Source organism: Podarcis raffonei, chromosome 6, assembly GCF_027172205.1.
Source record: "Podarcis raffonei isolate rPodRaf1 chromosome 6, rPodRaf1.pri, whole genome shotgun sequence".
Classification (NCBI taxonomy): domain Eukaryota; kingdom Metazoa; phylum Chordata; class Lepidosauria; order Squamata; family Lacertidae; genus Podarcis; species Podarcis raffonei.
Window position 1 is genome coordinate 67,984,647 of NC_070607.1, and position 16,721 is coordinate 68,001,367.

Consider the following 16,721-nt stretch of genomic DNA (forward strand, 5'->3'; position numbering starts at 1 on the left):
GTCTGAATTAAAGCAGAAACTTTCTGAAAGTTTTTCTTTGCTTTCCCCCCACCAAATGTGCAATGATGGGTAGGAAGTTAGCCATTTGATAGGTGGAAGAGGAAGAGGGTGGAGAGTAGATAAAATCAGCTGAGTAGGAATAGGTTTAGGAGATCACTAGATCCAACTGCATTCACCACCCATGTTACATTAATGTGTGTTTTGTTTCCCATATAAATACCCTGTGTTATTGTCCGTGGAGGTTTGAACCCCACCTACACACCACTGTTAGGGTTGTAAGATGGTGACAGCGGTCTGGTGGTACCAAAACCACTGATGCACTGCCTCACTTCCTGCTCCTCTTGCTGCTTTGGTTCCAACAGTTACTGTGCATGCGCTCCACTGCATATAACACATGAGCATTGTTTTTGTAATGCATGCAAATAACATGACACTGCAGAGGCTCCAAGACTACGTCTAGTTGGTGATGGAAACATTAAATTGCTTTGAGGTGGTGGGAGAGATTTGGAGCAACTTGGTGCTCACCAAATATTTTTGACTACAACTCCCATCAGCCCTGGTCTTCATAGCAAATAGTCAGGGATGATGAGAATTTTAGTTCAAATCACCCAGAGGGCAGCAGGTTGGGAAAGGCAGATTTAGAGCTTCTCTGACTACAATAGTCAAGCTTCTTCTCGTTTTGTTGCTGAAACCTATTTGTTAGATTACACAGTTGTTTAAATCGTTCAGGTCCCCATTGCAGAGGGTTGAATCAGAGGGTCACCTCAGGGGTCCCTTTCAACTCCACAGTTCTACAATTCTATGATTCTATGAGTATGAAAAACCTCGTCATTGCTAGCATTCAACATTTCACATGCTACAAAAATTATTGATGTGTGGTTCCGTGGCAGAAAGAGCATGTAATCTCCAGTTTGAACCACATTCTCCTTTCCTGAGTGGATGAATGTTCTCTGTTTTTGCTTTGTACATATAATCTTCTAGCGTGGCAAATAAAGCAAGGGCAGAAATAAGCAAACCCCTGGCTATCAGCATCCTTGTCTGAGAGCTGCAGATAAGGTTTGTACTGCAAATAGCCTGCTCTCTCACACAGACATTCCAACACTGGGACCACTTCATTTAAGTCTGCAAGGTGGGGGGCTGGGGGGGGGAGAGGTGGAACTGGAATCAAAGCAACAAATGCACCCAAAGAAGTTGCAGGGAGGTCACACAACAACAACAACAACAACAAAACAACAACAACAACAACAACAACAACAACAACAACAAATTATTTCTACCCTGCCCATCTGGCTGGGTTTCCCCAACCACTCTGGGCAGCTTTCAACAGAACATTAAAAACAGAATTAAACTTCAAACATTAGAAACTTCCCTAAACAGGGCTGCCTTCAGAAGGCTTCTAAAAGTAGGATAGTTGTTTATTTCCTTGACATCTGATGGGAGGGCATTCCACAGGGCTGGCACCACTACCAAGAAGGCCCTCTGCCTGGTTCCCTGTAATCTCACTTCTTACAGTGAGGGAACCGCCAGAAGGCTCTTGGAGCTGGACCTCAGTGAATGATGGCTGAATGATGAATGATGGGGGTGGAGACACTCCTTCAGATATACTGGGCTGAGGCCGTTAAGGGCTTTAAAGGTCAGCACCAGCACTTTGAATTGTGCTCGGAAACATACTGGGAGCCAATGTAGGTCTTTCAGGGCCGGTGTTATACGGTCTTGGTGGCCACTCCCAGTCACCAGTCTAGCTGCCGCATTTCCGGGTCACCTTCAAAGATAGCCCCATGTAGAGCGCATTGCAGTAATCCAAGCAGGAGATAACTAGAGCATGCACCACTCTGGCAAGACAGTCTGCAGGTCTCAGCCTGCGTACCAGATGGAGCTGGTAGACCAGGCATAGGCAAGCTCCGGCCCTCCAGATGTTTGGGACCACAATTCCCATCATCCCTAGCTAACAGGACCAGTGGTCAGGGATGATGGGAATTGTAGTCCCAAACATCTGGAGGGCCGGAGCTTGCCTATGCCTGTGGTAGACTGTATAACAGTGCCCCCAGCTCCCAGCTCCTCTAGACGGTCCAGAAGGATGTCATGATCAATGGTGTCAAAGACCGCTGAGAGATCCAGCAGAACTAGGAAACAGCTTTCACCTTTGTCCCCAGCCTGCCAGAGATCATTGACCAGCGGGACCAAGGCAGTTTCAGTCCCATGTTGAGGCCTGAATCCCGACTGGAAGGGATCCAAATGGTCCACAACCTCCAGGCGTGCTTGTAGTTGTTCTGCAACCACCCACTCAATCACCTTGTCCAAGAATGGAAGATTTGAGACTGGGCGATAGTTGGCCATATCTGCCGGGTCCAAAGATATTTTTTTAAGAAGTGGTGTAATGACTGCCTCTTTCAGCAGGGCTGGGAAGACTCCATCACAGAGGGAAGCATTCACCACCCTGCAGAGCCCATCGTCCAGACCTTCCCGGCTCGTTTTTTTTAGCCAGCATGGGCAAGGATCAAGGAGACAGGTGGTTGGTTTCACTTGTTCAACTGTTCATTGACATAATTTGATCAAGCAGCATTTCACCATGAGAAAACATTGGAATCTGCCTTATACTTGGTCAATTTACCTCAGTTTTATCTACACCGACTGTTTGCTTCTGCAAAAGTTCCAGGATGGACATACTGCTTTGTTTCCAGTTGGTGCACATCCCACAAATTCCTGCTGAACTCCTGTAATTTTCCACACCACAAAAGTTAGGAGTTGTGTGTGTCCTGCTCTTGTAGTGCTATAGTGCAAGAGTGCCCCTTCTGACTGCAATGATGCAGTAAGACCGGGGAAGCATCACAGAACAACTAATAAAGCAGAATGATGTGTGGGTGGTCCAATATGAATCCACCACCAATGCACTGATATTGCATCAATGGCATGTTGCAGAATACACCTGCAAAACTCCCATTGCAGTGGGCACAATAAGTTCTTTTTTCAAGTGGTGAGCACAGGAAGTTAGCAGGCTTTGGTATACAGTCCTACAGTGACTGTCACTTCCCATGATTGCTGCTAGTGCAAAAAGACTAGCAGGACTGGCACGTGTCCTGGGGGTGTGGCGTGCTCCCTGCGGGGGCCTGGCGCCCAGCGCGGGGGAGTCAGCTGCAATGGCACCCCACTGGGATCGTGCCGCCGGAGGCAGTGCGCTATCCCCGCACCCCTGTTACTCCGCCAGTGTCTGTGAACCACCCTGAGACTTATGGGTATAGGGAAGTATACTAAATAAATAAATAAATAGTGCTGGGGGGGGGGGTTGCAGAGAAAGCTCTGGATACAGAGCTTTGAAGTGCAGGCTGTGCCTGGAAAGAGTGCGGGAAAGTTAAGTGTGGATAAGCCCTGTATCTGTCTCTGCCAACAATGGGGGTTAATCTCCAGCCTGTGCTTAAAGGTCATCATGTACAGAAAAAATAAATATTCCAGTAAAAACCTGAGTACAAGGAGACCACCTTCCTTTGTGAGTCATGAAATTCAGAGCAAGGCTCAGTCAGCCAAGTTCCAGAAGCCGGGCAGGCTCTATTGCCTCAGGCAGCAAACCTGTCTGGAGATGAGTCACTGCCACTCACGCTGCCTGCTCTGCTCCGGGGACCCGGTGGCTCCAGCAACCAGTCACACCAGAAAATCAGCCCTAGCTTCCCGTGCCAGGACACCACCCGTGACGGCCGCACTTTGCAAACAAGAAGGCAGGCTGCAAACAGGGCCCAGTGTGTTTGCAGCTGATAACCAGACCAAAGAATTAAAGAGGGGACTCTGCCTACAACTGAGACAAAACAAGGAGGTTTAGCGGTGCTTGTCCTTTCCGTGACCTAGCCAGGCAGAAGCACTGGGAAATGCCCTTCATGCTTCTACATCCAATCAGAGAAGCAATCTTGCTTTGCAGGTTCCGTGGCTATAGCAAAGGCCACCACCTGCCCTCTCTTCTCTGGTTCTGAATTCTGCACAGCCAACCGATAAGATATTAAACTGCATCCATGTGGGCAGACAACGGGCGTGCCCCTTCTGCACTGCCTGCTACCGCCCAGGGCTTGCTTCTGTCTTTAGGCTGTCAATCAAGACTCCCACAGGACTATAGCAGACAGACAGGTTTTGGCTCGGCACGCGCTGAAGGGTTGTGCTGTGTCTCCGAGCAGAGAATGCCTCAGCATAAATTTCCACAATGCTGCTGCTCACGCATTCCAGAATCCGATCGCAGCTGGGCTCCCAGTGTGTCGCAGCTGCAGCCGTCCCGCTGCCTGGATCGCAAGAGCCTGCAGGGAAGCTCTTCCTGGCATCTATCTGTTTGGACCCTGCCATCAGCCTATGGGCAAGGAGACAGTGTGTTTGCAGTATTCTCTACCTGCCCTCTCCCAGCTTGCAACCATTTCTGTGGGTTCCCCTTTCAGGGAGCCCACCTCTGCCCATTCCCTCCAAACGCTCTCCGCCAGTCTACTGCAGAGACATACTGACAATACAGTTTTTAAAACTCTGCATGCATCTGTATGACTGCATCCTTGCCTGCAGTTGGGGATTATGTTGTGGGGGAAAGCAGACCGAACCACTCATCCTGATCTGTTACTCTCAGAACCTTTTATTTCCAACAGGAATCCCCAACCCAGAATTTACTGTTTTACAACTAGATTCCTATAATACAGCTATTCTTCCTCCTTGAACCAGCTTTGCTCCATGCCAGACTCTATCATTTAGGGAGCAGCTGTACTTTTGGGAGCCAACATCCCGGCTACAAAAAGGTCAGTACAGAGTAAAGATAAAGATAAAGGGACCCCTGACCATTAGGTCCGGTCGTGACCGACTCTGGGGGTGCAGCGCTCATCTCGCTTTATTGGCCGAGGGAGCTGGCATACAGCTTCCAGGTCATGTCACCAGCATGACTGAGCCGCTTCTGGCAAACCAGAGCAGCGCATGGAAACGCCGTTTACCTTCCCGCTGGTGCAGTACCTATTTATCTACTTGCACTTTGACGTGCTTTTGAACTGCTAGGTTGGCAGGAGCAGGGACCGAGCAATGGGAGCTCACCCCGTCGCAGGGATTCGAACCGCCGACCTTCTGATCAGCAAGCCCTAGGCTCTGTGGTTTAACCCACAGCACCACCCGCGTCCCATCAGTACAGAGTAGGGGGTCCTAATCAAGAGGATATTTTTTACTGCAAAAAGATTGAGAAGTTGGAGAGAGAGAGAGAGAGAGAGAGAGAGAGAGAGAGGGAGGGAGGGGGAGAGGGAGGGGAGGGAGAGAGAGAGAGAGAGAGAGAGAGAGAGAGAGAGAGAGAAAAAGGCGAAAGATTTATACGATCTGAGGTGAAACCAGGGAGAAAAAGGTATTTAAATATACTTTCCCCAAGAAACCAGAGGCCTTTCTCTTGGGTATTGTCGGCCAGGGGGTGCTAAAGACAGATACAACTTTTTTTATGTATGCTACAACAGCAGCTAGAATACTCATTGCAAAGTACTGGAAGACACAGGATCTACCCACACTGGAAGAATGGCAGATGAAGGTGATGGACTACATGAGTTTGGCAGAAATGACGAGCAGAATCCGAAACCAGGGAAGAGAAGCGGCGGAAGAAGAATGGAAAAAGTTCAAGGACTATTTAAAGAAATACTATAAAATTAATGACAGTTAGAATGATGTTGGATCAAAATAAATGGTTACTATTAGTAATGGTTAAGACAAAGAGAATAAGGATGACTAGCATAAATTTATAGTAAAACAAGGCAAGATTCGCTGAATAATTGTAAGAATTTGGAATACAGAAACGGGAAGCAAGAGGAAGTCGAGGAAGTAAGGTTTAGAAATTGGGTCATGAAATGGTACTTGTTTTTTGTTCTATTATTGTTTGTTGTTTGTTTATGTACGTCTTGTTTCTGTTAATATAAAAAATTGTTTAATAAAAATATTATATAAAAAAAAAAAGAGAGAGAGAGAGAGAGAGAGAGAGTTCTAAATGTGTCAAAAACATAGAAAGCTTCTAAATGTGTTCAACACATAGAAAGCTTACTTATCCCAAGTCAGATGACCATTAGTCTATCTAGCTCAGTGTTATCTTCAAAGTTACCTCCAAAGTTTCAGAGAGAGTTCTCTCCCAGCTCTACCTGAAGATTCTGGGGGTTGAATCTGGGGATTTCTACATGCAAGGTACATGTTCTCCCAATGAGCTACAAGCACTTCTACATGTACTATACAGTGCAACTCAGCCTTGCACTTGAGCTAACAATTCAATTTACCACCCAAGAGCAATGCAAAAGTGTTGAATCAGCCTGAAGCCAACAGAGATGTTGGAGAGAGTTATTTGCTTAGAACAAGGAGAGAAAGGGAATGAGTGTCCCTATGCAATGCTTCTACACCACTGGCTGCCTTCCTCCTGGCCTCCTCATACGGCTACCAGCTGAACTGTTAATTATTCTGTTGCTACTAATGCCAAAGTACAGCAGAGGGACCAGAAGACAAATAGCTCTCCTGAATGCATTTTATCACTGGGTCATACAAATGTGCACCATCCTTAAGGAGGGGGCCACAAACACAATACCACAAATAGGAAATACATTGTCTAAAAAGGAGGACTAAAAGAGGGCACAGTTTTGCATGAACCTGCCTGTGCTAATTTATATGTGTAGATAGACATTTAGGAATTATTACTATAATTTAAAAAGAAATGCAGCACATTTCATCATAATAGGGAAGGCTGTGGACAGGTGACCCATATGCATAGCTGTCAACTTTCAGATTTGAAAATAAGGGATCAGCAGCCTCGAAAATAAGGGATCAGCAGCCTCACCTGTCCCGGGGACAGTCTACGAGATATCTAACAACCCGGGATAGCAGCAGGAAGCAGCGGGAAATGGTGCTGGAATAAGGGAATTTCCCGCAAAAAAAGGGAAGGTTGACAGCTATGCCCATATGCCTGCTTTGTCTACTGATAGGCAACTTCAAGCCACATTCACAACATAGCTTGAAAATGCTATAATACCACTTTAACCAGTCATGGCTTCTCTCCAAAGAATTATGGGCGCTGTGGTTTGCAGTTATTGGGAGACCCCTATTCATCTCACAAGATGGTTAATAATAATAATAATAATAATAATGATGATGATGATGATGATGATGATGATTTTATTACATACCCCACCCATTTGGCTGGCTTTCCCCAGCCACTCTGGGCGGCTTCCAACAGGAGATTAAAAATACATTAAAACATCAGTCATTAAAAAACTTCCCTAAACAGGGCTGCCTTCAGATGTTTTCTAAATGTCAGATAGTTGTTTATTCCCTTGACATCTGATGGGAGGGCGTTCCACAGGGCAGGAGCCACTACTGAGAAGGCCCTCTGCCTGGTTCCCTGTAACTTTGCTTCTCGTGGTGAGGGAACTTCCAGAAGGCCCTTGGAGCTGGACCCCAGTGTCCGGGCAGAACAATGGGGGTGGAGATGCTCCTTTTGGTTTAACAAACAATCCCTAGCAACTTTCAGCTTAACAAACTTCAGCTTCCGGTACTCTTTGGGGGAAGCCATGACTGGTTAAAGTTGGAGCCACAGCACTTTAAAGGTATTTAAAGGTTGCTTTTACATTTCTGCTAGCCAAATTGCCTCAGCTAGACTTACTCTTTCACAAGGAGGAAGGTTTCCTTACTCTCAGCCTCATGAAGGGGGTGAGTAAAGATCCCTTATGTGGCTGAGTTGCAAGCCAAATGCTTTTTTTTAAAAAAAATCAATCCTATTTTGAGATCTGGTGCTAGAGCATATTGCGCTAACTGTGTGGGTGGAAACACAGCACAGCCAACAGCTCCACATGCTGTTCTGTGCTGTCACCTGGCTGAGACGTGGCAGTCAGCAATTCTGCTGCCACGGAAAACGATGCCCCAAATCCCAGCCTGCTCAGGCTGTTCAGTCAGGCATATTGGGATGATGTGACCTTTAAGTATATGTGGGGTGGGCCCTCTGCCAGCCCCAAGGAAAGTGGCAAAGCTAGTAATAAGTTAAGTACACAGTCAGCGCAAATAGTTATTAACGTGTACATAAGTGAGGATAATTATATTATTTACTCTTAAACACATAGTACGCTGGACAATCAGCGAAGGGTTATTTAAAATTTTCACGCTCAAACCTGGACTCTCTGTGAGAAGCACAGAGGGGGCTTCTTATGGGGGCTATTATCTCCCTGTCCTCCCCAATAGCTGTTCTGGCTACATAAACAACAGCACTCACAGCCTGAAGATCTGAAATAGAGGAAATGTGTGGCGCTGTGGGTTAAAACATAGAGCCTAGGACTTGCTGATCATGAAGGTCAGTAGTTCGAATCCCTTCAACGGGGTGAGCTCCCATTGCTCGGTCCCTGCTCCTGCCAACCTAGCAGTTCGAAAGCACGTCAAAGTGCAAGTAGATAAATAGGTACCGCTCCAGCGGGAAGGTAAACGGCATTTCTGTGCGCTGCTCTGGTTCACCAGAAGTGGCTTAGTCATGCTGGCCACATGACCCGGAAGCTGTCTGCGGACAAACGCTGGCTCCCTCAGCCAGTAAAGTGAGATGAGCGCTGCAACCCCAGAGTAGGTCACAACTGGACCTAATGGTCAGGGGTCCCTTTACCTGTACCTTTACAGTAGTACTTCAGGTTAAGAAGTTAATTCATTCTGGAGGTCCATTCTTAACCTGAAACTGTTCTTAACCTGAGGTACCACTTTAGCTAATGGGGGCCTCCCACTGCCGCCGCACCGCTGCTGCGCGATTTCTGTTCTCCTCCTGAGGTAAAGTTGTTAACCCGAGGTACTATTTCTGGGTTAGAGGAGTCTGTAACCTGAAGCGTCTGTAACCCAAGGTACCACTGTATATTTAAAGACATGTGATATAGAATGCAATGGGGCTGGTGGTGCCCACCAGGAATGGCCAGGCAGCAGGCAGGGAGACTCCCCATAGGTGGAGTCAGAACCAATGACAGACAGAGACAATTAATTAAAGTCCCGCCCCCATCTCTAAGAGACTAAGGGGGAGGAAGCTGACAGGTAGTGCCACTGCATGGACTGGTTGTAAGTAGGAAGACAGGCAGCTGAGGGCAGGCTGAGCCTCCGGAAAGATCCTGGGGCCAACCCTCAGCTCAGTCCTATACATGAGACATTGTGTCAAGTTGAGCAATCATTAATGACGGCAATATGGGGTTGACAACTTCTCACCCATGGGGTACTTAGGGTTGTGTCCGATGTCAGTTCTATTCAGAACAGACCCATCAAATTAAGAGACATCAGTAACTTCAGACCATTTTAGGGATGAGTGAATCCATCAGTTTCAGTTTTTCATTTTTCCAGTCTTAAGCTCGGTTGTCCATATTTCCACCTCAGTTTGTGATTTTTCTTTTAAATTCCTCATGAAAATTCACAGGCAATTTTTTTTCCAAATTCATCCTAATGCATGTACACATTTCTGTATTCATTTTTGCAAAACATTTTCGCCAAATATAATGCATTTTGTATGTTATTTTCACGAAGATATGCATTTTAATGCACACTTTAGTAAATGCATTTTTGCGAACATTGTTTGGTTGGAACTGCAAAATTTTGAGAAGCGTGAATTTCCAAGGACAGCTGTTTGAGTTTGCATATTGTTTCAGAAGCTGTGAAATAGGTCGGTTCACCTTTAAAAGTGAACTGAGTCAATTTTCTCCCGCATCCTCTATCATCCCCCCCCACCCCAAAGCAGGTACAGTATACTGTATAATTTAAAGGAATACAACCTGTTATGTTGCTTAGATCCCTTTTATCTCTTAGCACAGGCTAAGGAACAACTAAACAGGGCCTCCTTGCACTTACTCAGTCCACAAACCATTACAACAACATCATTGCTGCCGTGTACACATTCTCGCTTGTCAGAGCAAGGCAGAAGCTGACAGCTTGCAGCAGCACGTCCACCGAGGGTCCCAAATGATGGCAGGCAAGGCATCAGCTTCACTGGCAAATGCCTCAGTGGACCAGGTTCAAGAAAAAGAAGAAGAAGGGGGGAACGCCTTTGAGATTTTGAGAATCCTGACAAAGCCACCAGACTCCACAGAAGAAGCACAGATTTCTCCCTGTGCAACATGACCTTCTATATGACACCCCCTCCCAAAAGAAATCTAACTCCGCCTCTGGCAATATTTTCTCCCTCCGGCATGGGTGTCTCTTACCGCATTGGAATCTTTACTCTGAGGTAGCGATCCACAGCAATGGCCAGCAGTGCCAGGATGGAGCTCTCAGTGAGGATGAGGACAGGACATGCCACCATCAGGCAGCTGTAAAAATGTATCTGTGGTCCAATGTTGATGATGATGGCAAGCGGGATGACAAGGGCTCCCACAGCTACATCTGCAACGGCCAGGGAGACGATGAAGTAGAAGGTGGCATCCCGCAGGGCCTGGTTCACCTTGACGGCCCAGATCACCAGGATATTCCCAGGTATGGAGACAAGGGCGATCAGCACCTCGATAGTGATGTAGGCAGCCTGGAAGCCCGAGATGTGATGCGGCATGGTGCTCTGAGAACCCTTGTGTTGCCTGAAAGGATCAAAGGAGTCATGTGTTTTAAAGACAGAAGAGACCACCAAAGTATTCAAAACCCAAACATCTTTCATTTTTGCATTTCTTCGCTTAGGTATTGCTTTCATACCCTGCCTTTCATCCTCCTGGAACCCAGGGCAGCTAACAGCAATTAAAACCATACACAAATATATCCACATTAAAGGTAAAGGTAAAGGGACTCCTGACCATTAGGTCCAGTTGTGGACAACTCTGGGGTTGTGGCACTCATCTCGCTTTATTGGCCAAGGGAGCCGGCGTACAGCTTCCGGGTCATGTGGCCAGCATGACTAAGCCGCTTCTGGCGAACCAGAGCAGCACACGGAAACACCACTTACCTTCCCGCTGCAGTGGTACCTATTTATCTACTTGCACTTTGACGTGCTTTCGAACTGCTAGGTGGGCAGGAGCTGGGACTGAGCAAGGGGCACTCACCCTGTTGCGGAGATTCAAACCACTGACCTTCTGATCAGGAAGCCCTAGGCTCTGTGGTTTAACCCACAGCACCACCCGCATCCCGATATCCACATTAGAGGCATCCAAAATAACCTCACAATCAAGCATTACCAACTTTTAAAATAGTTATATAGCCTGACTATATACTTCAGTAAGTTTACAGATTTCCTTGCATGCCACAATTTCCTTCGCAAACACTGCAAAACTCCTCAAATGATTTCCCAGTGCTGGCAGATGATGGTCCCTTGTTCTTTCCATACCATTGACTGTGCTCCGACTATTTCCAGCTCAAATTTGCCATCCCTAGCCTGGTCACCACCAGGAACTTCACACTAAAGGGCTGTGCAATCTCAGTGCGTCTGCTGTGCAGAGAACCTGCCCTTCTGCCCATATTGGCTGCTGCAATGAGAGATTTAGAATTTCACCTCTGGTCCCTATCTCTCCAGTTCAGCAGCCAGGTAGTTTTTAAACAGCATTAAGAGAGCATCTCTGAATGCTGCTGATTGGTCACATGGTTGCAGAAGACTAGCCTTATGAAAGTTCCTAAGAGAAGTGGCCACCCTTGTCCACACATGCCTAGTTCCAAGATTCTTGTTTAAATAAAAATAGATTCCATTGTGTCTACAAGATTATCAGGCTTTGGCAAACTTCCAAAGTATTCCCCCTCCAAAAAAACCCACACACCCCAGGATTGCAGTCACTGGGGATGTCTTTTATATGCTGGCTTTGTGGTTTACAAGAAAATACCAGAGAGGAGGATTTTGTCTTTATGTAACTAAAGCTATACTGATAATTTGCAAATGCTCCAAGTGTCCCTATTTAACAGGGACAATCCCTGTTTGTCCCACATTTTCTAGAAACCTCTCTTCCTGATAAATCACATTCCATAGCTATTAGTAAAGATGGCTGATTATTAACTCCAGAATCAGGGACAGCATTCCTCTGATACCAGTTGCTGGGAAACAGCAGGACCGCCTTAATGTCCTGCCTGCGGACATCCCATATGCACCTGGTTGGTCAAGGAAGAAAACAGGATGCTGAACTAGGCTGGCCAAAAATGGAGAACCTGTAGCCCACCAGATGTTGGAGTTGGATGGGAGTTGTAGTACAACAACATCTGGAAGACTGCTGGTTCACCTTCCCTGGGACAGGCCTTTGTTCTGATCCTGCAGCGTCTTCCTTACATCCCTGAAATCCCTGTTTTCTTCCTATTTTATTTATTGCTCTATTTATTTTATTAGGAGATTTCTATACCGCCCTTCACCAAAAATGGTCACAGAGCGGTTTACAAAAACAAGGTAGGATAAAAAACATACTGCACAATAAAAAGAAACATGGAAATAATTATGATAAATAACATAATTCATTGCATCACTGAAACGACTTAGCCCAGCAGCCTCTTAAAGCTGGACCAAAAATAGTGTTCTTTTTTTACCTTGCAATTAAAAGAATGTAAGGCTGGGGCAGGATGCACTTCAATAAGGAACCCATCCCACAGATGCAGAGCCAACACCAAAAAGGCTCCTCCATGGGTTACCACCAGGGGAACCTCATAAACCGGCATATTACACTGACCATGAAATTTAGGACAGATTTAGGCCGATATTATTAAGGTGGTGGTGGATTAATGAATTTGGAACGCCCTATTGTTTCTCTGCATTCTTTTTGATGCTAACCTACTTGCTGTGGGAAGCTATGAGAAGTGCTCCCATGGCTCCAGATGTTCCGCTCTTAAGTGTGGGGCTGCTGGGCTTCACAAGCTCCCCTGCCCCAGAAAAGATATTTAGCGTGATTCAGCCCCTGAGCTGTTATATCTCAGTTACACTGGGAAGTAAGTCAGTCTCACCAAAATCAATGGAACTTCGTTCCAAGTGCTTCGGACTCAGCAGGAACAACAAGCCAATCAATTACCATTCAATAACAATGTAAAGCATCATTTTGCATTTGCCACTAATGCAGGAGAGCTATATTGTTGAACGAGCCTTCCTTTTCTTCAGCACAGCAAGTTTATAATGTGTCTGCCTGCCTGCCTGTCTGCTTCTCCCTCTAGTAATATAGGCTTGTACCATTACATCTGTATGAGGCATACTTCAAACAGCACTTCCCAAACTTCCTCCTAATGCATTCATTTTCTCTCTCTCTCTAGGAAGCATCAGGCGGAGACAATAAACACCTCTTTTTTGAAATGCAGGTCAGAATATTGTTCATCTAGCACAGGGGTGGGGAATTTTGGGGCCTCTGGGTGCTGCTGAACTACAATTCCCATCAGACCCAGCAATCATGGCCAATTACCAGGGTTGATGGGAGTTGCAGTTCAGCAACATCTGGAGGGCCTAAGGTTCTTCACACCTGATCTAGCATAATAATACCTATTCTGCTGGATTAGAGCTCTCCAGTGTCTTGAGGAGAGAGAAGCCAATTACATCACCAGCTACCTAGTTCCTTTTTTCAACTGCAGATACCAAGGATTGAACCCAGGAACCTGTGCATGCAAAGCATGTGCTCTGCCACTTAGCTGTGTCCACTTCCCTTTTCTTTGTGGGAATATCTTTCCATATCACCCCAGCAAACTTGCAAGAGATGTGCTCTAGCCAAAAGGGGACACTTCTGCAAGTAACCTCTGCAGAACTATACTGCAGTATCCCGGCCATGCAGCTAGGTTGTTGACTGAGGCACACCATTCACACCATATAACTTATCTGCTAAAGGAGCTCCACTGGCTGCCAATATACTACCGGGCACCGATTGAGGTTTTCTTCACCAAATATATCTGGCAAAACCTGGCAATTGTGTTTCTCAGACAGTGTGTTGCTGAGAATACCTTATGCCTTGTACCAGAAAGTGGGCTTTTAGTGTTGCAGTTCCAGCTCTCTGGAGTCAACTGCTAGCTGAAATCAGATGGACACCTTGTATCATGATGTTTAGGGACTCACTGAAAAATGGTTTTGCTGTTTTGGGAGTTTGTAGTGGTGGTTTTATTGTTTTGCAAGTTTGTTGCACTGATTTTATTGTTTTTAGAGCTTCTGTTGCTGTTTTTTATTCTGATTTTATCTTGTACACCTTTTGATGACTTTATGCTGTGAAGCAACCTATACATTTCTTTAACTAGGGGCTGCTTGCTTTATTTCACCTCACAAGCCAGCCCCACTCCACCCCACCCAATCGCCCTTTCTCCTTAGACTTCATTGCCTGAGAAAGAATCCTGAATTTTGAAATAAGGCTTCTTTCTTGTGCTCGATGGCAGCCAAGAAGGAAGCTTTTCTCCTCATCAGTAGTGGAAGTGGCAGCAGTGGGACAAAGAGGAGAAAGGTTTCTCTGCTTTGTTTCGCCCCTGGTGATGGTGGCCACTGGGAAAGAGAAAGGCTTCCAGTAGCGGTGCTGATCCCTTGTAACTCTGGAACTCACAGCACCATCTGTTGGCAGCCATGTGAACTACAGCGTCACGGCATCCTTATGCAAATACAGTATAGAAAGATAATAATAATAATACCCCTTAAAACTTAAAAAAATAGTAAGATGTGCACTTCCAGACAGAAGTTGGAGAAATGGGACAGCCTATCCTATCTGGATAACAGAATCAGAGTTTCACAAAAGAGTCAAGAATAGGGTGGAGGTGTACTTGCAGTAATCACTTCACAGACAAATATTCAATAGGTGGACTTGTGCAACCACATTCCACACATCAACCACAGCAGCAACTAAAGCACAATCCAAGGGATTTACCACCTGTCCCTGGCTACACAATGTTTCACTCATAAGGCGTGAATGTTTGGAAAAGGTGACAACTCTGCAATATGAGTGCTATCTTGAGGGAAGACATGCAAATTGCACGCTACAGATGGGAAGCAACTGCAGATTTATTGTGTGGACAAATGGGTACTGGTGAAAGTACACAAGTTCAGTTTTGGAGCCCCATCTTGGTCTCTGATTAAACTGAGTTAGCATGTTCCTATGGTACTTCAACCTGTCCCCAGCAAAGCCTTCACACAAAGAAGTGTGACAAGCAATCTTGTGAAAGGTGTTTGCATGCTTTGGTGCGACAGTCAAGGGTTCCTGCTGGATAGCAGCATGAAAAATAACACCCTTCCCACCACACACGTAGATATCCAGACTACTTTTTGAACTGTGCTTTTTCTTCCTGCAGGGAGACAATGCTCGCTCCCACTGCTCCTTCTCTCGTTATGCTTTTACAGTTACAAAGCTATCAGTCCTGGATCAGGACTATAGTGCTACAAATGCAGCAAGTCATTGCCATTGTTCCAGAGAAACAATTACTTGTATACAAAGCCTAGCAAAAGCTCAAGCAGCAGTAATAATAATAATAATAATAATAATAATAATAATAATAATAATAAAGCAGTTTGTCTCCAAAACGCCACAATACTCTCTCTCTCTTTTCTTTACACCTTTCTATTCTGATTTTTTTCGGGAGAGAATAGATTTCATTTGGAAAGAACAAGATTGGTAGCATTTCAAGGGACAGTGGCATGTGAAATCTCTGTGGAGCAGAGAGGAGAAGCTTACTTGAGAAACAACGTCCTGATCTCTATATCCATACATTTCCCTGACCCTCACACCTCTGACCTCTGACTATCTCCAGCCCCTTCCCTCCCCTTTAATCTCACTTTTCTCTCCTCCTGGAATTTCTTACTCTCTCCGAACTACCCACCCCCGAATCCAAAATGTACAGCAGATTCCAGGCAAATATTTGTCATGCTTAGACCTGATTTCTGTAACAAAGGCAGCCCTTCCTCACCGTGATTTCCCCTTCAAATGATACGCCTCCCTCTGCTGCTCTTGAACATTTCCCTGCCTCTAGATTAAACCCCACCGCTTCAATAAACGCGTAGCAGAAATAACCCTGCACAATGTGGTCAAAGAGAGAGAGACCCAAACCTGCAAGGAAGTACAAGATTCAGACTCACTTTCTCCTACACAGATTCCAGTGTGTGTTACTGTTTCCTCCTCCAAGTGAAGACTTCACACCCAGGGCAGGCAGGCTGTGGGAGCGTAGGTACCATTCTGCTCTCGGATGGCTCCGTTAGATCCCCGCGGCTCCTGGCATCCTGCAGATGAATGAAACCTGCCCTGCTCTCCCTACGGCATGAACTTTTACTCCCCCGGTTGGAAGGAGCACTTGATTCACTGCAGTGTATTCTTAACTCTGATGCAGGCAGGCAGGCAGCTCTCATCCCCAAGTCTCCTCTCCTGCAGCTTCTAACCGCCTTTCAAGCTATCACATGGTCCAGCACACTGCACCGGCTGTGCCTGCAATATTTTAAAGAGGTAGTGGCCTGTTTTGTGCATGTGTGTTTGTGTGTCAGGGTGGAGGGTGGGGTCTGGCTCGCTGAACTGCAACAGAATGTTGCACCAGACAGAGCCACATCGGAGAGCTTCTCTTGCTTCCATATCCCAGAGAACTGAAATCCTTTGCCAAGAAGTCAGCCACTGTCGCTGCAAAATGCTTAATTCAAAAATTGAGAGGGCTCTTCTCTTTAGCCCTTGCTATGGGAGAACAGGTTCCATCTACTCAGTACCAGAGAAAGGGATCTCTGCACATGTTCAGAGACACTTTTATCTATTAATGTTTCACCCATTCCAAGACTCGGTCTGCTGCTAAAAATATATATTTCAGAGCTGAGTTCCCTAGGAAGATTTATCTCCATGCCAGTGAGAAGACTCCTCTTGCTTCTGCTTGCAAAAAGTGGACTC

At 46.0% G+C, this 16,721-nt stretch overlaps 1 protein-coding gene across 2 annotated transcripts in view; it reads right to left on the bottom strand.

The window, feature by feature from the left end:
- Positions 1-16,276, bottom strand: part of ADORA1 (adenosine A1 receptor) — a 57,351-nt gene extending 41,075 nt beyond the window's left edge. The window contains exons 1-2 of one of the 2 annotated variants that reach the window (XM_053393746.1): positions 15,935-16,276; positions 10,167-10,532 (exon numbers count right to left, since the gene is read on the bottom strand). In XM_053393746.1, the coding sequence (XP_053249721.1) occupies positions 10,167-10,507 (341 nt within the window). In that variant the 5' untranslated portion in view covers positions 10,508-10,532; positions 15,935-16,276. Of the gene's footprint in view, positions 1-10,166; positions 10,550-15,934 lie in introns of those variants that run through there. The other variant, XM_053393745.1, reaches the window with a different exon arrangement.
- Positions 16,277-16,721: the final 445 nt, after the last annotated feature.